The 25526-nt window shown below is 37.2% G+C and overlaps 1 protein-coding gene across 1 annotated transcript; it reads left to right on the top strand.

The window, feature by feature from the left end:
• The first annotated feature begins 10960 nt into the window (after positions 1 to 10960).
• Positions 10961 to 11375, top strand: LOC115627691 (pheromone-processing carboxypeptidase KEX1-like). Its single transcript, XM_030523434.1, has 2 exons — positions 10961 to 10985; positions 11044 to 11375. The coding sequence occupies exons 1-2, from the start codon at positions 10961 to 10963 to the stop codon at positions 11373 to 11375; spliced, it is 357 nt and encodes a 118-aa protein (XP_030379294.1).
• Positions 11376 to 25526: the final 14151 nt, after the last annotated feature.

Genomic DNA, 25526 nt, shown 5'->3' with positions numbered 1-25526 from the left:
AAAAAAACAGTTCCTCACACATAGCAGAGCTATAAGAAGGAAAATAACGAAATTGTCAAGTTATTTCACTGATAACATTTTCAATTGGAATGGAATCGATGGTTGACATTTAAAGTAAAGTTGCAGAATTACACAAAACCGTTTCCTTCTCATATCTGTGCTGGGACAGCTGCAAGATATAGCAATCTGACTTGGTGTAGAGTTTTTAAAATTGTGGAAAGAATGCTGATTGACGTTGTCTACCATTCTTCCTTTTGGATGTTACAAAATTATGCATTACACCAAAAAACGCAGTTCCTTTTTAGTCAAGAGAATAAAAATATAAATAGCTGCTTTTAATTCGTATAAATTGGTACATATTTGTTTTAAACTCTCTCACACATGCATTTTAAAAAAGTTTAACCAAAAATAAATACTATCGACACAGTTAGAAACAAATTATTGAGTATTTTCCAAAAAGCATTTACTGTTGTAAGAAATTTAAATAAGGAGCGCTCGTTTCAGAGCTGGTGTCGTGCAGCCACCAGTTCACGAGTTTTCATGAACGAAAGCACGCTCCATCCCTCTGGCTACCCCAAGGAATGGAAATGCACATAAAATTGCACATTAAAAACAAAAAGCAAAAAATGAGCAGCAGCTCAAATTATTATTATTATTACTTATTATGGAGCTACATCTTTTTATTGCAAATTACACGAGCATGCATTTGGTTTGGCCGGGCCCCGTATTCGGGCCAATGCCGTTCGCAGTTTAAGCGCCTCAACGGATGGCTGCAATTGGCCTCGCAGCCATATACCCGCACTCGTAAATTGGATCGGTGGTGGCACGGGCAGGCGACGCAATTAATTCACTTTGATTGTCAAGGACTCGGTTCATGCTCCTAATTGCGTACACACTCGACTATACTTTAAAGCATAAAAAAAGACTGGCACTGACTGCCCAAAAGTTTTCAATTCAATATTTACTGAATCCAGTCATGCTGAATGCCTTTGGCAACTATTTACATACATACAAACACACACACATATGGTACATATGTATTAATGGAACAATTTCTTGTATACAGCAAATATTTGCATATACCCATATGCACTACAGGCGAGTATGTACATATGTATGTACATATGTATTTTTTGTTGTTGAATCATTTGAGCGAAAGTCAATTTCAAAAATCATGCATGTGCTTTCAAATATTAAATGAACATAAATATGACTTATAGTTGATACATGCGATATAAATTATTATTTATTTAAGGCCGTTGAGAGATGAAAATGAATATTAAACAATAATGTAATGCCGATGTTGACTCTTAAGTATCTGCAAGTACTTCAACACAACACAACCGATTTCAATTAGATTTTTTGTAAGCTAAAACAATTCAATGAAAATGAATATATTTCGCACGCATGATATAGGGCAGTGGTTTTTAATGAATATATAGATTATGGTTCTAAAAAACAACAACATATAATTAAAAAATTTGTCAGCATGCTCTAATAAGTGGGAAGTGATTCAAGATATGTCTACACCTAAAAAAAAACCTACACATATTTAAATATTTACACTTAAATTTGTACCACCGATTTTTAGCCACAGTATGTTCTATGTTCATTTCAATTTCGAGTTTAATATTAAAATATTACATATAAAGTATTATAAAATATTTTTCACACTTTTTTGCCCACTAACATCTAACATCAGTATCAATTGTTGTTTTTAATAATGATTTTTTTGTACATGTACTATATATTTATATATGTTTATTTATTTTATTGACAATTTTTATTGGAAACGAATTTTCAAAATTCTTTTGTTATTATAAATATTGACACAACCTATGAAAACCGACTTGGGAATTCTGGTCAATGTTTGTCTCAAGTTTGAAAATATTTGAATTAACTATTAAAAATATTAAGACTTCAAAACTACAAAAAACTTAACATTATAAGTATACTTGTAGTGGAAAATTTTACCATGAAATATAGAATATTTAACTATTCGTTATTTGAAGTGGGTGCATATTTAAATTAAATATTTTTTTATTTATTTATAAGCCTTTTCTAGCGTTAAGAGTATTGTATTGCTTTTAAATTATTGCGCTAGTTAATGACTACTGAGTACTTAATGGTAAAGAGTTACACATTGTATTGAATATTATTCATATTAGTACAATCAGTAATTGATTATGGATTTAGTTAAGCTTACGTTTTTTATATTTGATTTAAATACGACATACTTGTATTGGAATCTTTCTCAATAAAATTTTGTTTGAGTGTATGTACAATTTAAAGTGCATATATTTTATGCAGTATAGAATTGAGCAACGGCTTCTGGCAGAGCGTGGGTGGACATTTAATTTATGGATATAACTTCCTTTACAATTGACTTATCACGATGAAAACTGACATGATGAGCATGATGAGCACTGGTCGGATGTTATTACCTAATTTGAATAAAAAAATGACAAATTAAATAATCGCGAGGGAGGGAGGGTAGTAGGAAAAAAACACAAACCTGACAAGCGGCTTAAATGGGAAAAATATGAATACCACGTTCGGTTATTCTAGCTTCTATATTACTTATATGTATCTCTCCTTATGGGTGTAACAAACACAATTCAGTAAAGCTGTTGAAGGTCAGTAATAAGTTGAAGAAATAAATTATTCAAAGTAAAGAACTCGGCGTTTGTTGCTTTATGAGCAAAAATATATATTCGGGTTCACGGTTGATAGCTTTACATTTTTTATTTCTACAACTCGTTTTCCACCGTTCGATATTCTACTTAACTTCCTTTTCATAGACAGGGTAAGCTAACCTTTTTTTAATTATTTTAATTGTCACTTCACTTTTACTACAAAGTTATTACAGACCTGGGTGCTTGCTAGCACTTAATAAGGCAATTTATTATGTTGCTACTCAGTGTTTAATTTGAAATTTTTTACACACTATGAGGCAGTAAATGAAGTACACGGCCAACACACACACACACACAAACGCATGCCGTTTTTCCTGAGATTAAGGCAACTGTATTCGCGTACATAAATAAGAAGTGAATGTTGATGAAAAAGAGCCAGCAAGTCCTGCTGCACTTGTTGTTGTTGTTGCTGTGGGTACTGTGAACAGACTTATTTAAACTTTCAACTTTTGTGTCTTCTACCTGGTAGTATGTGTATAAAGAGCTGAAAAGTTAATCGCATTTTCACTTTCCGATTATTCGATTACATATTTAATAGTTTATTAGCTAAACTGAAGGGACAATTTTTGCGCAAGCGTCAAATTTAAAGTATTTTCAATGAAATAATATATTATGATCAACAAATTCGATCACTTGAAAAACAATAGATGAATTTCAAAGTCAAGTTGAGAAATTTCTTGTTTCAAGAAGGCCTGCCAAGCCTGTGGTTAAAAGGTTAAAAGGTTAGCGCCATCGAATTTTTTGAAAAAAATGTGTTTATTGACAACATACTATGTATAGTGTGTATATCCTTTCCCTACAAGTATTACAAATTGTGGATCTCTAAAATGCAGTTAAAATCCGGGACCCCTTCGAAAAACAAATTTAAGGATTTCGAAATTTTCTGGTGCACCGATTACGAAAATACTTCAGAATATGAAAAGGCTCCACAAAAAACTCATAGGCACAAGCTTTTCTGTTGAAATCTTTGTAAACTAAAAACAATTGGCGTGCTTTCTACACCAATCGTATATGGCTAAAACTTCAGATTATTATGAGACTCTACACAAGACTCGTAAATACCAGGCTTGCTTAAGATAAACAAAAAGTTATTCTACTAAAAGTGATTTTTCAACCGATAAGTGGAATAATGCAGAATGTCTAGACTAGAGACACTATAAGCTCTTATGGCTCAAAATTAATATTGATCGTACGGATAGAGAGATGTACGAACAGGCAGCCGAGGATGATCCATTCATTAACTTCGTTATCAATATTCTGAATTCCTTACTTCCTTAATTAATTCCTTAATTCCTTTTTTTAAAGCCTCTCATTTCCCAAAGAGGATAACTTGGCGCTTCTTTCAGCGCCTTTGTAGACTTGCTGATTGGGTTTAGGCCCAATGACCCGATTCCGTTATCTGCAAATAGTGCTCCCACAATTACGTCAAACTGACAATTGGAGTAGAGCAGCTGCTCCAACTAATCCTGGAACATCGCGTTGCCAACGAAAGCCAACGATACGGACAGAAAAGGAAGTGGCATAGCTTTGCCTTGGTGAAGTCGGTCTAATGGGAGATATTTCTCGATAGCATAATCTTGTTCTCCTGCTGACCGATTTTTGACTTAATGCTGTGCATTTGCTTGGTGGAAGAGTTTTTTTTAGATAGCCTTGGCCATCGTTTTTCTGTTTGTGCTTCAATTGCGACATCTCGGAAGTTAGCGATTCGAGGCTCGCTTTAAATCAATTGCCATTTTTATGTGAGCCGGCATGTTATTCCCTAAGTGATTGCCGTTGACAAGCTGCTCTGTACCTGATTGCTCCAATTGCGCGGCACGAGCACTGTTTCCGATCGAAGGAACGTAATGAGGGTGCTAGCATGATTGAAGCCAACGTTGCGACACCTGCAGCTCGCTTGTTTTATTTTCCTTCACATCGTCCTTTGAAGAGACCTTGCTTAGTGGCAGATTGTTGAGTTTGAAATCACATTTTATTGAACAAATGCATTTCAGTTTAATATTCTATAGATTTTAAAACATCCCTCAAATATTCATCACGTCATAAAATTCAAATTAAATTACGCCCTTGGCACCTTTTGATATAGTCAGTATAAGGGTATCTGTCATACGCACATTCTGGTTCATCAAATGTACTTGCATTCATATTTTCAACAAAACAACAACAGCAACATCCCAAAAACCAAAATGCTGCACAAATATTACACAGTCTATTTACCCTGACGCATAAACAATGCAAGCCCAGCCCAGCCCAGCCCAGCTTTCGACACTATCACAGGCGGCAGCTGTGCAAATAAAAGTTCAAGGATATTGAAGCGTGAACCACGAGACACCAACAATTGCAGCGCATTAGGCACAACGGGGGAGAAAAACAAAAAACTGTGAAGGAATGCTAGAGTCGAGCGGGCTCAACTTTTAAGTACCCTGTGCCCCAAAGTGTAAAAACAATTATTTTAAAAATAAATTTATAAAAAAATTAAATTAATAAAAAAATTTAATTTGATAAAAGAAAAATATTTTATACATATGTATGTACAGAAATGGAGACATATGGTAAATGTACTTGTACAGTTTAAATAACAGATACAGGGTGCGCCATCTTTTATGTCGGTGTGTAGATATTGAATGGCTTTGTCATTAGTGAACCGATTGACTTGAGTAGACCAGTGTTGAAAACGTCAGTTCAAGAAATTGTACAGAACCAAATTTAATAAGAATATCTCATACTTGAAAATCGGTTGTTTATTTTCAAAGATATTCAGTGTTTACATACCGACATAAAAGATGGCGCACCCTGTATACATTAACATCCGAATCGTGTCGATGCGTGTTTATGACAACAGCTGAACAGATTACGCTAAGGCTATAACTTCCTTTAAGAAGTATTTGACTTATCATGATGAAACTTCTGTGTGTTACATACATTCGCGTCAAACTAGTGTACCCTTTCACCCTTTGGGTGTAGGGTATAAAAATCCAAGTCAAGGTAGGATCGTCGTTCCATTGCTCTTGGGGTCAAAAGTGTCATGACAACAGCAGCGATGAAGATGATTATGACAGCGACTCAACAGCAGTGGCTGGGCAGGAGAAGGGGCTGGGGCTGGGGCAGGCACAGGGGCAGAGGCAGAGGCAGAGCAATGGCAGTGGCACAGTGAAAAAACCTCAGAGCAAGTCAAGTCAAAGCCAAGTGAAAACAAAACAACAGCAACAACAAAAGGCAATGGATGATGCAGCTTTCACACATTTGGGTGTGTGGGTGACTGAATGAGTGAAAAGGAGAGCTACTGGTTTCACAAGCGACATTGGTAGTTGCATGTTTGTAAAGCAATAAGCACTATGGCCATCAATTTCCATTAATTATAAAAGTGTCTACGAGATTTGGATTCTCAAAGCTTGTATTTATTTATTTTCTAATCTCAAAACCAACAATTATTTTGTGGCTTGCTCGATTTGAGAAATAATGAAAGTAAAAGAGAAAGGACTTCGAAGCCTTTCTTTTAAGCAAGCCACAAACAAATGAAAATCTTCTTATATCTTCTCATTGTTTCAAAAGGAAATGAAAAATATTTTCTTTGGGACAGAAACACACAAATTCTGTATACATACTTTTTCTTTTTCTTGTGCACAAAGGACGTAGAACTAAAACACAAGACGAGCTTAGAGAAGGATTTAAAAAATAGTAAGGTCGTGACGAAAAGGGAATAGGTTTTCAGAAATGTACACAATGATTTCATTTCCGTAATATATTTGCCATGTAAAGTCATCAGGATTGGCAACATTCTCAGTTTGCAATTCGCTTTAAATATCCTCATAAATAATACTAATTTGTTAACTTTAAACATGAAATGTACAAGAGTATATGTTTTAGGTTTGCAGGAGATGAAAAATGTAACAGGCAGAAGGAGGCGTGGCAGACTCCGGGAAGTATAAATGTTCTTGATCCGCATCACAAGACTAGTCGATCTAGCCCTGACTGTCTGCCTTTCGTTTTTTCAAAACACAACAACAACAATTTTAACATAACAATGCCTAACCAAGTCGGATATGTTTTATCAAATTTTGGGATGGTGATGGCTAGGAATGATGGCGTGCCCCATTCTCAACGGGAGGCACGAAAGTCTCCTTGTATTGTTTGCATCGTGGTTTTCCAACGCGAGTTTGTCGGACTGGTGAGTGGTCACAACAGGGAAAGCTTGACTCACAGAATCAGCTTAGACTCCACTTCTGATTCGTTACCTGTAGACTGGGAGTTTGCTGGATGGACGCAGGTCCCACCTGCTTCAGCTTTAAGATTCACCCTTTAATCTCCTGTCTATTTCGCCAATAAGACAACACTCGAATAGGGTAGGGTTTGCTGCCGCCTAGAGCTTTGTGTCCATGGGTTTTGTGCCAACATTTGGCACCTACTACAATGTTATATCGATGGGTTTCCTCGGCGTGATGGTACGGCTAGACTGGGTTTTGGTTTTTAAGAAGCGCTTCCAGCTGTTTGGGGGACATAGTCGACTTTGAAGCAGCGTTTTCAAGGCGATAATCAAACAATTATCAACAGTTGTGTCTTCATTGAATGTCGGACTATCATGTGGGATAGGAATCAAACCAACATCTGGTGGATACTTAGATAAAAATTTCGCAAAACCTTCATTCTATTCTTGCCTATCTGTGGCACTTTTGCTTGGCTCATTGTCCTCTGACCTCTTACGTAGGTTTGAAGAATATAAAATTCTTAGTTGGATAGCTTGAAGGGTCAAATTTGTTACCTTTAGCTCTTTAATAAATATAAGCAACATACTTGTAAACACAAAAATAAAAGAGAATTTGTCGATTTTTAATTAGTTCAGCTGCTTTTCAAGGGGCTCTGTCCACAGGACCATTGCTCACGCAATGAGTTTCACATTTAAACTTTCTTTTGAGGCAACTGAAAACTTTGACGTTTGCACTATTTATTTTCCTGCGATGATATCTGAAGACCTAAATGTGGCAAGGACCATTGGGATGCACAGTTCAACCACTTTTTTGATGGCCACTAGTTGGCAAAACTTGTTTTGAGTAGAATGCATAACTTATTCTCATCCAACTGTATCACCCGCAGGTTATTTGAACCCTTTTTTTAATGCGAAAGTTTGTAAACTGTTTGAACAGTTTGGTAGCAAATCTTTGGTGGCCAGTCTTAAGTCCGCAGACAAAAGAATCCCTCACAATTTATTTAAAACAGCCAGTAGGCACGTTTTTATGTGCGAACAACCCTCCTATATGTAGGCCTTAAATTTTTAACGATAACTCATTCTTTCACATCCCATTGTCCCATTCACGTCGACTTTAGAGCCAATGTGCATTTGGGCTGTGGTTAAAACTCATTTCGCTAGCTATTCGGTGCATCAGCCAACCGCAAAAATCAATATGCACGCAATGTAGCTCTTTTCGAGCTCATACGAGGACTCGTACACATTTGTACAAGTATGTATGTATGTACAAGTATGCATGTGTGGTCCTCGAGGCAGAACAATAAGCTGCCTGCGGTTTGGACACCCATTTTATTTTGGGCCAATTGCTAATTACCAACCTATGCCTGGGTAACAAGTGTGTGTGTGTTTCCAGGGAGAGTGCCAAACTCCAAATCAACACGTGTGTCAGATAGCATGAAAGGTAGACTGAAAACCGCTGGCAAACACATTGCGAGCGCATTATTCAATTTCAATTGAAAATAGGCAACTGGGGAAGTAGCGAGCTAGCAGATTTTAATTTAATTATTTACAACAATCGTCACCGTCAGTTCGATTATGCCCCTTTTTCCAGGGCAAACGGTAATTAAATGACACGATTTTGAATTTTTCCTGTACCTAAATGGTAAAAAGGTAGGGAGAAGGGAGCAAATTCGACCCCATAAAGAATTTATATATAATTTTAATCAGCATGAAGAGACAAATTGATGACATGTCCGTTCATCCGTTCGTTCGTTCGTCTGTCTGTATGAACGCCTGGATTTTGGAGACGGCTTGGCCTACATTAGTCAAACTTGGAATTTAGATACTTCTTTTACATACTGCTTAAAGTTAAATTTCTTGTTAATGCCGGATCGGCAACCTTTTCTGTGACGAAACCAAATGCACGGTAAAATAACTGTGTTATTAAGATACGTGCGTGAAACTTACGGTATAATCTAAAATATTAACGAAGTTGGTGTTCTCCACAACACATCGCCGCACGATGGTACATTAAAATAAACACACCATCGTCAGCAGTTGATTTGCCTTCTGTTTCTTTATGACAACCTGGTAAGTTATGGTTTAAAGAATGGCTGTTTCTTGTGTTTCTACTGGATCGGCAACCATCGGTGACGGCGGTGTTAATATAATTGTTTTACGCGCCATTTTATAGTTTGAGCTGCGTGCAAGCCATTTTCGCCTGTTTTCTAGTTCGATAACAGAAAACGGTAACCACTTTCTAGGTATTTTTTAAATTTACGTTAGCCAACAATTATTAATTAATAATTATAACGGCTCCTCTCACCAATCTAAAAAGGATTAACTCAAATTGAATCACACCAATACAACCATTGAGTTTCGCTTCTATCGCATCTCACAGAGACACACACTCTTTTAATTCCCCTCTCCCACCACGCCACAAAATTTCGGTACTACTGTCCACTTTATAAAAGCTTCATAAGTCCAACCAATCCACACGTAATAATATACTTCTCTCTACCGATGTTTTGAAAATAACTTTCCTTCGAATTAATTGAATTAGATGAAATTGATAGATGAAAATAAAAATAGAGAACTATATGTAATAATTATGTAGCTTTTGAGTTTTGCACAGTACAGTACAGTACAGAACAGGGATATAAAAAATACACTTACAATTGGACTTTTTCAAAGATGTTAGTTATAGCGATAGTTGTAATAATAAGGTGTTTTATGATATGATATCAAATATAAATGAAAGGCACAATTGATTTCTTAGATAACCGTTGCTTAAAAGTGTTGCTAAGTTTGCAGTTTCGAGCTCATTCTGACTGTTTCCGACTTCATGTCACGAATCATGTTGTGTCATTATCATTTTATTTCTTTGATTGCCTGTGTGATAATTTCAAAATACATCGAATAAGTGTGCCAGTTAATTTGAGTTCAATGCCAGATTCTCCAGATCCTCGCATTACTCGTCCTCAGTGGAGCTACTATCGGAGTCGTCTGAGTCCTCCTCATCGTCCGATTCACTATCGCTGTCGTCTGACTCATCATCGCTGTCGTCCGACTCATCATCGCTATCGTCCGACTCGTCATCGCTATCGTCTGACCCTTCATCGGGGTCTTCGTCATCCTTGTTCACCCCAAGTTCGTGCTGTTTCCCTTTTCGGCCAACGTCTCTGTTGTTTGGCTTCCTGTCGTACCAGTTCAACTCGGACTCAATATCGGAATAGTCGGAGTCGGCGTTCTTTTTTGGCACTGGCTCGTACTCCTCCGGTGGACCGTTCTGATGAGGATTTCGTCTATCCTCCCCCTCTTCCTCCTCCTGGTCCCCCTCCTCTTCCTCGTCGCTGCCACGCAATCGCTTCCGTAACATTTGCGAAAAATAATAGCTATCAGTATCGTGGCCGCCCCTCTTGCGCCGTGCAAATATCTCCTCAACCTCCTCCGCAGAGAGCGTCTTGTGGGTTGGAATGCGTTGAAAGTTGTACCAGTCCTTAATCGGATAGGCGTCGATCCATCCATCCTTGGCCTGCAAGAAGAGGAACAAGTTTCCACGCTCTTCTTCGCGATTGCCTTTGTACTGCCTGCCCTGCTTGCCGCCCACAGTCAGTATCCATGGCTGATCCTTGGCTCGATATTTTTTCGGGGGACTGGTTTTGCGGAACCTCTTGCGTCCCCCGTTGTAAGCCGTGCCTGGGCCGTACCTGGGCTGCTCCTCCTCCTTGGGACGCGATTGCTCCCAATTATTCTCCCTCTGAATAGTGACCTCATCCCATTTGTCGAAGTTCACATTAAGGTTGGCGTTGAAACCCATGCCATGATGGACTATCCCAGTCTTTGCTAAGCGCACATTGTATTCCTTCACACTGCCAATACCAGATTTCGGTTTGGATGGTGGCTTAGACATGTTGGCAGTAGATTTTTTTTCAGGAACTGACATCGCAAAGTCTAGACGTTTAAAGAATATGCTTTCTGTTCAATGACGAAGCAACTATGCCTACTATGAATTTTTTATAGCTGCGCAGAAGAATATTAGGGTAGAAATTTCGATAAGTCTAGGAAATCGATTGATTAGATGATGGAACATTTTGTTGGGTTTTCTTGTACATTTAAATCAAATCAAAGATTCGTAAAATCTTCTACTTATCTGTCACTCAACAGATTTTGATGTTTTAATATTTCCACCGGAGGAGTACGAGCCAGTGCCAAAAAAGAACGCCGACTCCGACTATTCCGATATTGAGTCCGAGTTGAACTGGTACGACAGGAAGCCAAACAACAGAGACGTTGGCCGAAAAGGGAAACAGCACGAACTTGGGGTGAACAAGGATGACGAAGACCCCGATGAAGGGTCAGACGATAGCGATGACGAGTCGGACGATAGCGATGATGAGTCGGACGACAGCGATGATGAGTCAGACGACAGCGATAGTGAATCGGACGATGAGGAGGACTCAGACGACTCCGATAGTAGCTCCACTGAGGACGAGTAATGCGAGGATCTGGAGAATCTGGCATTGAACTCAAATTAACTGGCACACTTATTCGATGTATTTTGAAATTATCACACAGGCAATCAAAGAAATAAAATGATAATGACACAACATGATTCGTGACATGAAGTCGGAAACAGTCAGAATGAGCTCGAAACTGCAAACTTAGCAACACTTTTAAGCAACGGTTATCTAAGAAATCAATTGTGCCTTTCATTTATATTTGATATCATATCATAAAACACCTTATTATTACAACTATCGCTATAACTAACATCTTTGAAAAAGTCCAATTGTAAGTGTATTTTTTATATCCCTGTTCTGTACTGTACTGTACTGTGCAAAACTCAAAAGCTACATAATTATTACATATAGTTCTCTATTTTTATTTTCATCTATCAATTTCATCTAATTCAATTAATTCGAAGGAAAGTTATTTTCAAAACATCGGTAGAGAGAAGTATATTATTACGTGTGGATTGGTTGGACTTATGAAGCTTTTATAAAGTGGACAGTAGTACCGAAATTTTGTGGCGTGGTGGGAGAGGGGAATTAAAAGAGTGTGTCTCTGTGAGATGCGATAGAAGTGAAACTCAATGGTTGTATTGGTGTGATTCAATTTGAGTTAATCCTTTTTAGATTGGTGAGAGGAGCCGTTATAATTATTTATTAATAATTGTTGGCTAACGTAAATTTGGATTTTAAAAAATGGCTAGAAAGTGGTTACCGTTTTCTGTTATCGAACTAGGAAACAGTCGAAAATGGCTTAAAAACAGCTACGAACAGCTCAAGCTAGAAAATGGCGAGTAAAACAAAGTTAAGTACCCACTATTGGCAGTCCAAGGTGGCCAAACTTTTATTGAATCATGTCAGTCGTATAATCATTCCAACGGTCATCGGCTTACCTCTCGTTTAGAAACTTCAGCTCGAAAAGTGGGAAACTGTGAGTTATTCTACGAGTATGACTCGTTGTTCTTGCATTGTGAAACAGTTTGTTTGGGCTTACTCGCTTTACTTTACAACGCTTTTGACTACAGTCGATATCGATATTTAAAGCAGACTATCAGACTAACGCGACTCGACATTTGGTCCCAGTTTGCCGCTGGCACAGGCCATTGACCAAAATCAATGGCCATGTATGAACCATCCTCTCTCTACTCCGTACTCCTGACTCCATACTCTTGCGGGTACGAGTAGTGTGTGTCTGTGTGTGCGCTCGAGTGTAAGCTTTTAGAGTGTCGTGGGTGTTTGGGAGACGGCTTCTTGGAATTTGCCTACAATTTCATATAAAATTGAAGTTGCTTTGAATATTTTGTTGCCATTGACAATTGTCAGCGCCAAGAGACCGGTGTCCTCTTCCCTTCCAAGGTCCCAGCGCACGTTTCGTGCGAGCTAGAAAGGAGGACGAGAGGTCCAAGAGAAAATGCAGCGCGACTTGCAGTCAATGACCGCGAGCAAATTGCAATGACAGACATACACACATACATATATATTTATACACACACACACACACACATTACACTTGCTCGTTTAGTTGGCTGCTTGTCTGCCACAGTCACAGCCACACCCACACACACACACACACACACACACACTGACGCCCATTGACTGCACACTCAAGTAGAAACTTGTCAATTTCTTGGCGCAGCCTTCACTGCCTTTTTATCGTGCGCTTGTCATTCCTTTTATATATAGATATATATGTATATATACATTTATATATATATATAGATTTATAGTTGTTTTCTTACCCAATAAAAAGGGGCAAAAAAGAAGGAAGCAAAGTAGCGAAATCAAATAAAAATCGATGTTGAAAATGTTGGCCAGGCCGTTGGCAGTCGAAGCTGCAGCAATGCCGCTCTTTTGTGCGAGTCCTTTAAATTTGCTAAGCGGTCAAGAAGTTAAAAATGGATAGTAGGGAGAACAAACAAATACAGTTCTGTTCGACGCCGAACTTTAAACACACTTTCAAAGCACAGCTCAACTCATTTAGATATATGTATGTATTTCCTGCGGTGTCCTTAAACTTAACCTAACTCCTTTGAAAGCATATAATAATGAGATGAGTTCTGGTGAAATAGTTTTCAAATTATTATTGCCAACAATAATGGATTCTCTCAAAAAAGTATCATATCCAGCAAAAATACAATTAGAGCGAGAACATTATATTGTTATTTTTGCCACAAAATGCAAATTAGACTTTGATATGCTTTTATTTAAATTGTAACTAAAATGCATAAGAAAGTGCCACGTAACTATGCAGATATGGGAGCTCTAAGAAATTATGGGCTGCACTAGTCTGGATAAGTAAACGGAAATTGCTTGTGTTTGGCGGATGTGGAAGCACCGTTGTATATTCTAATATCAATAATATGTTCTAGCTTAGTTTCTTTTCTACTGCCAGAAATTGTAGTTTGAGTTACTAATAAACGGAGTGACCAAGAATGGTAGAAATGAGAAAAATAATCAACCAAAAGCTTGGTTCATTTAATTATATTCCTCCAGAGAGGAATATAAATCATATTGTACAGCATTTCTTGCAAAACTTGCCTAATTATTTTTAAAATAATGAATCTTGCCGATTTCTTTATAAAATACCATAATAGCTGCAGCGTTTTTTTCCTTTTTCTTACCCTGTACTGAATAGTGAAAAGTATGTTGTTTTTGGAGTGCAAGCTTTTAACGCCCAAAGGGGGGAACTGGAAGAAAGGGAGGACAGAGAACAATCTAAATCGCTTTATCCGTTTTAATCCCTACTCTCCCTCCCAGTTTAATAAATATCGTACTAATGCCCCGTCATGAAGAAAGGATATGATTACATTTATTTGCATTTTAATTAAAACAAAAATTGAAGTTGGAACAAACTAAAATAATGCATGATTCTTGGCAATTTCGCATTTAATTTATTATTCAAAGCAGATAGCGGAAATGAGTTTTTTTTTATAATTCGTTGTGACGTTTAATTCTCAGATAACATGCAGTCGCTTGTTGATGGGTAATTGGATTTCACTATAACTAGCAAAATGAAAAACCAATTGGATTTTTTTGTTCGACGTACTATAGTAAGTTAAGTTATGCATTTATTTTTAATTAAGGTCGAATTAAATATCTGTTCAACTGATTGGTCGACTTATGCTGTGTGGCTGGCAATTTTAACTTCATTCTCTAGCAGTCATTTCTATAATAAGTATATCAATATGTTTTATTAAAGGCATTATTAAGGTCCCAAGAATGGCAATATTGTGGCATTAGCAATACATGGGACGGGCTCGAAGCCTTAAACTGATGTACCGAATAGAATTTGGGAGAAAGGACAGACAAAATTTGGTAAAAAGCCATGTTATTGGCTGGCATTTGAAATCGGATTGAAGCTTTGAGTTGAATGAGATATAAGTAGATTAACGATCAGCCACCATTAGAGGTCAATAATGATAACTATTTTCGGCAGTCTTTTTATATCTGCCTGCACTTTGCATACTAGATAAGAAAAGCGTATTTTACGCAAAGCCATAGCCATAGAAAGGAATAGTACACGGTTTATGATTATGTATTTTATATTTTCAGTTTGCGTGGCTTGTGCAACAAAGCACATAAATAGATTATCATGCCCCCTTTTGCCAGAGTATAAGAAGAACAGCAGCAGCGGCAAAATCAATTTCCGTTTAGGGTTTTTCTTTTTATCTTTCTTGTAGACGCTTAGACAAGTCTTAGGGGCACTCGCCCAGCAGCGCCTTGACGTCCTTGGGTGAATGGCCAGCAGCGACTGCGGACAGCGGCAGCAACAATGGCAACAACAAGACAAGAACGGGGCACAAACTCATGGCGTAATTACTTTAAGTGCGTGGGCATATAGTGTTCCCCAGTTTTTCAGTTTGCTTGTCTGCTTATGCAAAAAAGTATGCAATTATTTGCACGCACGGACACGCACACACAGGCACAGGGAAGGCACAGACACAGACACGCTTTTCAACTGTTGCACAAAGACATTGTCGGGGGTTTTCCTTTCACTTACTCCCACTCTTTATTGCTCTGCAAATTGGCTTGATTGGCACTATTAAAATAATTAGCTTGACTCGCATAATGTTATCAAGAATATATAGAATATATGTAAGTAGCACCTACTTTCTCGCCCACCCTCGCCCAGACTCAAATGACTCTGGGTGGATCAACTGAATTAAAGAGCATATTCAATAATATAATTGCGCAATTATTTTGAAATTAATCTACGAACAGGTGCAGGACCCTAAAATTACACCAAACAATAGCAATTTACGGACTGAGCAGCTGAACAGTCAGTCAGACAGATAGACAGACAGATAGAGGACGACGAATAGACAGGGGTATTAATTGTACGGGTCAACAGACGCAGATTGGCCTGATCGACCCAATCTAACGTATATTGTTGCAGCAATGTCTGCTGTAATGATTGTGGCATTAAATGTGCAATTAAGAGCATGTTGCCGCATTTGGGGCAACTCTGGGCTTGTGTGCAATCTGCAGGCAGGCAGTGCAAGGAGGGGGTCGAGGGAGCGGAGGATAGGGGATGCAGAATAGTGGCTGCGAATAGTGGCTGCGAATTAAGTGAAAAATGGATGGCGTGTAGTGTACGAGTATGTGGATAATGGCCGCCAATTTATATCTATATAAATTGGTTGGCCCAGCAAATACACAAAAAAGATGCAGGCGCATTATAAATCAACGCCAGTTTTGTGCCAAACCCTCCCGAAAACGAAACTTCCAAATAAAATAGAGACTGAAGAAATATTTGTTTGTTTTTTTCATTACGATAAATAGTCGACACTATCTTTAATAATAATTCATACACAATTGTTGATTTGCAGCAATTCTAGATACCCATCAATTGTCAAACTGTTTGCTTCAATTTTGTTCATAAATTGGACTGAATTTAATTTGCAATTAAATAGTATTTTCCACATTTCGATTACATTTTGTTACCGGTCTAGAACACACAGAAGGAGGCATGGCAGGCCCCACAATTCAAATATTATATACATATATGCTTTATTAAAAAATATTTGTGTGTCAGGGTGGCACGCGATAGAAATGAAACTGAGTAGTTATATTGGAATAATTTTATTTGATTTAATTTTTTTTAGATTGGTATGGGGAGCCTTTATAATTACTCAACAATTATTGATAACTAATGTACATTTGACTTAAAAATAATGGCTATTACATGGCTATTGCTGTCGGTTATACTTAGTAGTAGCTAGAAAATGGCTAGAAAATCGCTACAAATGACTAAAAGTACCGCTAGAAAATCCGCTATAAATAACAAGAATTTTCACTAGAAAAGGCAAGAAAACGCACAATAAATGGTTAGAAACCCAGCTAACAATAGGTAGAAGATGTTAGAAAATTCATACAAAACCGCTATAAAAAGGTGGAAAATCCGATAATGGCTAGAGCAACCACTAAAAATTTTTCGAAAATCCACCGAAAATTCAAAATTGTTAGAATAACCCGCCGTCACCGATGGTTTAAGCTAGATCCAGCTTTTAAGAGCCTCCGAATGCGCTGTTCTATTAACATAAAAAATAATTATGGAGTGCGCCGAAAACCACAAGAAATGGCGACTTTTAAAAATCAAGACCTAACTATGAGGTATTTTACAATTAGGGTCCTGCTGCCATGTGGAACACCAAGCTATTTTTTACATTATAGATTGTACCTTTAGGTTCAAGCACTCATCGTCACTGAAAAGGTTGCCGATTCAACATTCAAAACCGTCCCATAAAAAGTTTCACTACAAAATATTTTGTATTCTATTTTTGTTTGTTTATGGGAGTTGGATTCGCTCTACTCAAGCATTCCATTCTTGTGTAATGATGCCGAGTGCTAGATATTGTTGAAGGACACTTTGACGTCAACATCTGTTGTGCTTTGTGCGAGCATTTTTCTTTGTTCGTAGTAAGTTCTGGGCAATGGCATTAATATTGTTTCAAGTTCCCACCAGATAATGCCCAGGTTCTTGGCATCGGCGAATATGCTGATTGCATGTCTGCAGGAGGTGGAATTGGGTGAGATTTTGTTTCGCCCCCATAATGATTTTGCAGCTGGTAGTACTTTTCCACAGCTCATCAGACTCCGTTGGGGCTTTTAGGGATATCACTAATTGTTGTGTGCTGTTTGGCCTAGCTCTGCCGGAAGTTCGAGTCGCACCTTCCACCAACGTGTGGACTGACATGCCAGTACCTGCGTGCATGCCGCCAAAAACCTCGAACCATGACCATGATAATCCGATACCAGATCCATGCATTGCCTGGGGAGCTGCCCGTTTCGTCCAAGGCAAATACAGTGTACAAATAAAAATGAAATAGGGCTGAAATATTTGTGTAGGCTGCTCACACCAGGCTCTGATGCTTTTGCTCCTACGTGGACGGTCGTCCATGGTGATAATCAGGGCCCACAGCAATGTGCCTAGTAGGTGGTTTCCGTAAAGCGAAGCTCCACATCTGACCTTAGCCTTTGGACCAATACGAGCGAATGTCTTGGCTCAGATTATGCATTAGGCCTAATTTTGAGCATAAACTTTAGCAATTTCTGGCAAATTAAAGACTCTGACTTTCTCTGAATTTCTCGCCATCAAAAGCCAACTGGTAAGACATAAAAGCGCACCAACATACAAACAAATTGATGGCCTACTCACTTAAACGTATATGTCAAAGAACGTATGTACGTGTGTGTGAGCTGTGTGTGCATGTGCGTGTGTAATTTTCGCACGAATATTCTTTATAGTCATATCCTTAACAACAATAAAAGACATGCAAAAGCGTGCTGCTACTTAATAAGTAAAGAAGTCGGCAGCAAGAAGATGCAACACCGAATTGTTGGAGGATTGACAACGACGCTGCTAAGTATGCTATATTTTGGATTTCGTTGCTGGCCAAGTTGCCTGTCTGCGAGGGTGTTTGAGTTAGTTAGTGTAGGTGTGTGGCAGCTTTACTTTGCAGACAAAAACAATAAACATAAAATGCGCAAATACAAATAAACACACACTGTGTCTGTGTATGTGTGTGTGTGTGTGTACGTGTTCTTCTACATTGTAGCCTCCAATTGCCTGCCTCTCTATGTTTATCAATTTCAATGTCTCTACTATGTGGCTTTTGGCTCTCTTCTACTTACTTTAGATTCTACTTGAGCTCTGCTTCACCTTTTCCCACCCATTTCTCACGCTTTCCCGTTATTTGTTGGGGGCCATTAGTTAGCAGCCACTGCCACATAGTCACTTGGTTGATTTTTTTTTTGCATTTGCCTCTATCTCTCTCCATATGGAAGCGTTGGCCAACTCACGCACATTCCTAATGCTGGAAGGCAGGAAAAATTTAGTTCCGCCAAGGAACTTGCATTGCTAGAGTATCTTGGTATCTTAATAAGATAATCTAAGCCCCTATCGTTATGAGCTAACTTCAATTTTAGTAAAATGGGGAATTATAAATCGGATAGGCAACATACTCATGAAAATATGCTTCTGCATTTATTTGGGTCTATGTTAATGAAACTTGCCCTGCTTTTGGCATTTATACGGTAGCTAATTGTATCATAAAGTATTAATTGCTTGCAAGAAATGTTTTATTCACCTTATTACTTGAACAAGTGTTCAATTTCTTTTAATAGCTATTTAAGATGCATTTAGGCAAAGGCAAATCAGAGCAAGCCCGAAAAGTATTTCAATTATGTTTCTCTGAAATTATTTTCAGAAACGCAAATGAAAATGTCCAATAAAAATCTTTATCACAACTTGCTTGACTCCAATTATAGTACATTGGAGAATTATAAATAAAATAACTTTGTTATAAGAAAACACAAAAATCGGATTAGCAGCACAGATTGGTCAACATACTCGTATGTAATACGCTGATTATCAGTCCTGTTGACACTTCCACCTAATTTCTTTACACAATTCCAGACATTGTATATACATTTCTAATAAGTTTTCGTAATTTATAGCGGCTTTATTGATTGTTTCTATCGGACCATCGGCTTAATGTTGTAATTCATAAACAAATTTAAAGTACACCGAAAATAAAAACATTATTTTCAAACTAAAATCAAAATTATTGCCTTGGTGGTATATACTGTAATGTATATCTGGAAAGGTCATGAGCAGGTTTTGTTTGAATATAAGTCGATTTGTAAATGTTAATGGTTACCGGAAAAAAGAAGGTTAACAGATGTGCTACTATATTAAAATGTAAATATTTTTTAACTTATAGTGATATTTTTGTGTATTTTATAATCCCAAAAATTTGCTTTATTTTAACAAAACGCTTCAATAGAACAAGCTTAAAATTATTAATTCCTGGGCAAGTTTTATTTTATTGTTGGCTTAATGATAATTTAAGTGGTTTTTATATGCATTTAAAAAATCCTTCTCTATATGTCACACAAAAGAATGTTTACATATTACATACATATTTATCGATGCATCTATTTTTCCCTATCATTATTATTATTATTATTTTTAGAATTCCTATGCAATGTAAAATCTATATATGAGTAGTGGGTGAAGCTAGCTCGATATATATATAAATAAAACTAAATAAGTATAGTATAGTATAGGGGATAATATCATAGATGAATAAGAATGAGTATGAGTATGTTTGAATATGGTTATGAGAAATTGTAAAAATAAATAGATTATTTAAAAATATCGGACGTATTAATTATTCGTTGGGATTAGCGAATTATATAAATATTACCATTCCGTACTTGCTTATGTATAACAAATCGACAAATAAATGAATATTTACAATATTTTTTTATGAATGGCCCAAATTAAGTGATAAATACTAGCTATTTTCAAGAATTTGATAAGTACATACATTTTAAATATGCAGGTTTTTTTGGAATGGCCTTTTTTAAGCAATATTAACCCTATTATATAGAGTTCGTTTCTGTTATAAATTATGACAGATGTTTGCAATTTTTAACTGGAAATCCATCACAGTTTTCTTATTGAGATATATTTAAATTATCTGTGTCAATGGTAACAATATAATGTAGCTGCTATAGCAACGATTGGTCGAACACTCTTTTAAATGAGGAATAAGTGGGAAAAGAATAAAATCTTGGGGTGTGTGTAAGTGCGTTAAAATTTGAAATTTGCAGGAAACTGTTATGTTTCCATTATAAGCGATGTTACCATCTTCTAGATTGGTTTTAAAATTACACTGTAGAGCAGCATGTTATGAACAAATAAAATGAAATATTTTCCAACACTTCAGAGGAGTGGGCCATTTTTACAATTGAAAGCATTTGATCGATCGATCTCGTGAATTATCGAACTTATTTCGATCAATCAGGATTACGTCGCATTTCATCTCTACCTCTCATTTGCTGCCCCATCGACTCTGAGAATGTGCCGCTGTAGAGTGCGCAGCATGTGCCTATAATCAGATTCACACACACATACACACACACATACACACAGGCATAGTCTAAGAAAAGCTGTAAAAAGTCTGATAAAAGTTTAAGCTGCGCCTTTCATTTTAACGCCTTTTACTGTTTGCTAATTTATGGGTGAGCCATCAACAAAGTTGCCGCTTTTAGCTGTACTTGTAGTTTTGCAACTCGTCTTCATTTTACATTCACATTTTGCAGAGCACGAGTATTTGCTTTCACTTTTCTGCGCGAGCCACAAATTTAATGTCAAGCTCAGTGAGCCCAATAGGTATTGAACCGTTATGTGCGAGAGTGTGTGTGTGTGTGTGTGTGTCTGTGTTTGTGTGTGTGCATGTATTTTAGCTGGAATATAGCTCTTGTTGTACGCTATGCATATTAAATAGCTGCGCACACGCCTCGCAATTTCCGACTCTGACATATTTGTTGCTCGCCGCCCGTTGCCTAAAATTCAAATTCGCTTCCTTTTTCGCTTTTTCTGTTTTGTTTTTGGTTTTGGTGCGATTTTATGGTTCCCAAAGCCATGGGCGTGGTAAACGCTTGAAATTCATTTGTTTGTCCTAATTAAATCAATTTTCCACTGCATTTGCAGTTGTTGTTGCCCTTGACTAAACAAATTAAACTTTACACGGCTTGTCGGCATTTAATGTTGCATGTTTATAGGCGCACATGCATAAAATTACAGTTCGCATAATAAATAAAGATTTCATTGAATTTATTCATCTAATTAAAAGTAATTCATTTGAAAGACTCACACTCTGAAACAATACAAGACAATATCCGTTTTTAACTCTGCCACATTTCAACGAATCCATACAGGTGTTGGAATTAGTCCAAGGTTATTCAGAAATATGTTAAAACCTGCACATTTTTAACCTTTTTTTTTTAAATTATTTAAAAATGTATATGCTTGCTCGCTAAAAGAAGCAGAGTCGATACCTACGAGCGCACTGTTTTTGACTTTCCTGCAAGAAGTTCCCCCTTTATTAAAAGCAAAGACAGAAAATGTATAAAAAAAGAAAAAACAAGAGAGAATGCTGCAGTCGAACCAAAGCAAACAATGATGACCCGTTGTGGCATATCCGTTGTTATATGCACACATAGCAAAAGCAAAAAGAAGAGGGAGAGCAAACCCCCTCCTGCAGTTTACGGATCAGCTATTGGAGTTTAAAATAAAGGTAGAATATTACTTATAAAAAATGTGCACCAAACTTTGTAAATGGGGATTTGGAATTGTTGAGAATGTTAATGGAATTCTGTGCGTAAATGAAAAATCTGTACTACCCATCAAATTTGTACTCTGCACATGAACTTTACAAGAGTATATTAGGTTTGCGGGAGGTGAAAAATGTAACAGGCAAAGGGAGGCGTGGCAGACTCCACAAACTATATATATTTCTTGATCAGCATGACAAGACGAGTCATCTATGCCTGTCTGTCTGTCCGTATGAACACCTGGATCTCAGAGACTATAAGAGCTAGAGACACCAAATTGCACAAAGATGCGTTATGTGTGTACGCTGTGCAAGTTTCTTATTTATATTTTTGATTTTCTCCCCACTTCGCCTCCTGGGGGGGATTTCCCGATTTTCCATTCGTATAATCGCCTATATCTCAGAGACTATAAAAACTAAGGGCACCAAATTTTAGTCCAAGATGCTTTTTGCGAATACGCAGACAATGTGTATTTTGGAATTTCCCTCCTCTCCACCGCAATCACTAATTTGCCATAGCTACCGTATTCCTAGAATTGTTCATTGAAATTCGAAAAATACCCCCAGTTTTGAGTCCGGGTCCACAATTTTACGGCTACAACAAATTTAAAATAATATTAATAATAAATTTAAGGAATACATTTGTTCTAAAGGGGATTTTTGGGTACAAAGTGTATCCCCGTTGGACTTCCTTGACTTGAATCGACAAAATGTTATCGCAGTATATGTGCTTGAAAATTTTAAAACAACTTAGTATAACAGCCACTTCAAGAACAATTTGAATCTAATGAGCAGAGTGTTCGAATAGCACGCATCCGACTCTTGTACGTGGTCCCTGTACCGGCCTTTCTGCTACAGTTCCAAAACATATTACCTTGTAACAATCGTTCCTATTCGATATAGTGAAGCGTTTTTAAAGATGCTTAAATATTGGTTATGAGTTCGGAATAAACAAAAAAGTTATTTGCATGACCTGTAACAATTTTTGCCAGCGTATGGATTAGACAAAGCTGCATACCAATATTGTTATGATATTAAAGTGCTTGGTGTTCATACGGACTAAAAAAAAAGTCTCGTCACCCACAATTCCTCAAACACAAACGCAGAAACTAGGGTTTAATGAATTGGAAAGGATATATAGAATATGGAAAGTTAATTTATTGCTGATGTATTTTGAGTGCATCAAAAAATAGATAGGAAACTTTAAAAGTATACTTTTAATACTTCGATATTCGTTTATAGAATTAAAATACAATAATAAATGAGAAAAAAATAAAAACGAGCAACTACGGTCACATAAGGGTATATACAGTGAAAACTCCCTTAACGGACACCTCTTTTAACCGGACACCCCTCTTAGGCGCACACTTTTTCTAGAACATTCGTTTTGGTGTACTTTTTAGGGCAAGTTCGCCTTTCTTGTGCGGACACTCTCTTGACCGGACGCGGACACTATTTTTCAAGAAATTCGAGCTAAAGCCTCACTTGGCTGGACGCGAACCTCGTGTTAACGGACGGTGACATGCATAGAGACATCAAATTTGAAACAAAACCTCTCTTGGCCGGACGCGTACCTTTTGGTAATGGACGTTTCAAATGCATGCAGGATAGTTTCATATTTTTCATATTTCTTTCTACTTATGCCCCTGTGATCGACTACAAGATTTTTATAAAATATCTTATCTTCCGCTATTTGTGCACATATTATTGTTATTATTTAATTATTTCACAGTTAGGCTCAGTTTTGCAAGATATATAATAATAATAGTAGTTCTTGAACAAATATTGAAAATTAAATTAAATGTGTTGTTATTTAGCTCAGGAATGGTTGCAAAAGGAAAATATTTTATTTTTATAATAATTTGCAAGAGTAGTGAATATCTGTTTTCTTCTACTATGGCTGAAGCCAAGCACTGCACTTCTGAATGGCGCACATTTACTCAAAAATTGGTTTTTAAGGAAAAAATTTGCAGCAAGGTTCAAAATATAGTTGTGGGTTTATGTATATAAATGTAAAATTATTGAATGAATTTGGATCTTTATTTTTATTTTTGATTGTTATATGTAAGTATTTTCAAAATCCTAAAGTATTTTTTATATTGAATAAAGTGAATTTATTTTAATCGCCTAAATAGAAAAAATATTAAAATAAGCAAAAAAATTGAAAAAATTTCTATATATCCTCTTAACCGGACACTCTCCTTGGCCGGACAAAAGTTCGTCGATGGTGAGTGTCCGGCCAAGAGAGGTTTCACTGTAGTTAGTGTTGGAAGAACATGGAACATGGAAGAACAATGTGTTTGTGGAGAAACACTGGAAAAGGTATGAAGGTTCTGCGTCGTCTAAGAAATCTTCGCTAGTGTTTCTTTGATCGATGACACTTTACATTTAGGATTTATGGGCTTTAACTCGCACATATTTTGATCTAGTTCGATTTTCTTATATGACCTGATTAATTTACCTAATATATTTAAGTGTTCCTCAAACTACTACATCTAGCTAGGATGAGAATATTGTGTATCCTATCCTATCTTATCCTATCTTATTTTATTACAAACTTAAACTTCATTGCATTGCTTGTTGTTTGCTTTTCGACAAGCCGCTTTGCACCTGTTTTCTGGTTCGTTTGTCTCTTTTTGCCGCACGAGGTAGAGAAGAGAGACCGCAATCTCGCTCAAAAGGCTGTCTTTGATTCCGTTGCTTTGTGCTTGACCGCTCCTCACGACTGGACAGACTACCGAAAAGGTAGCTGAGAAAACCTCAGGCTTACCATTAAAGGGTAATAGGAAAATGGCATATATTTACATATGTGTGTATGCATATAGTAGTTTATATGTATATTCAAACATATGTACTATATATATGTATGTATGTAGGCAGAGACAGAGGCAACACAGACATTCCGGCATGTGTGTGTGAAAAATGAATTACCCGACATAGAAAATTAATGGCTGCATCATTTATTTGGCTCACTTGCTCGTCCTCGTATTACGGTGGACTAAAGTGCACATAATCGTCTGTTAGTTAATTGCTAAAGTTTAATAAAAAAGGGAAAGGCAAATACTTACGAGGCAACAAAACGGTCCTGAATAATTAAAGCTCTGATGCATACAAATACAATGCTGGCAATAGCGGCAATGGTTACCGTAATAGTAACGGTAACGGCAATGTTAACGGTAACAGGAGCAAGCAAGCAACTTAAACAACACTTGCTACCGAGTCCGAGTCCGAAGAACGAGGAGACAACAGGAGCCTTGAGACGCATAAAATTGTTTACCGTCGTTTGTTATGGTCGCTGTTTTGATGTTTTGTTGCTTTTGTTGTTATTGTTGCTTTTGCTGTTATTGTTGCATTTGTTGTTATTGTCGACTCTTACTCACTGGCTGTGTGCTTCTACTCGGGCGAGTTGTTTCGCCTGAATGAGCGTGAGAAAAATCAGTGTTAATTACTTGACTTTTTGTTAACGACAGAGCGCACATGTCACACAGCCAGACGCTCACAAGCTCAGACTCAC

This window comes from Scaptodrosophila lebanonensis, unplaced genomic scaffold (genome assembly GCF_003285725.1).
Source record: "Scaptodrosophila lebanonensis strain 11010-0011.00,11010-0021.00 unplaced genomic scaffold, SlebRS2 tig00000096-arrow-pilon, whole genome shotgun sequence".
NCBI lineage: Eukaryota > Metazoa > Arthropoda > Insecta > Diptera > Drosophilidae > Scaptodrosophila > Scaptodrosophila lebanonensis.
Note: the sequence above shows the minus strand (reverse complement) of the source record. Positions and strands in the feature narration are given on the sequence as shown.

What these genes read in the sequence shown, in the direction of transcription:
- LOC115627691 (XM_030523434.1), top strand. Translation starts at nt 10,961, where the DNA reads ATGGAACATTTTGTTGGGTTTTCTT. An exon ending in ACATTTTGTTGGGTTTTCTT is followed by an intron (nt 10,986 to 11,043) that starts GTACATTTAAAT and finishes GTCACTCAACAG; the next exon opens with ATTTTGATGTTTTAATATTT.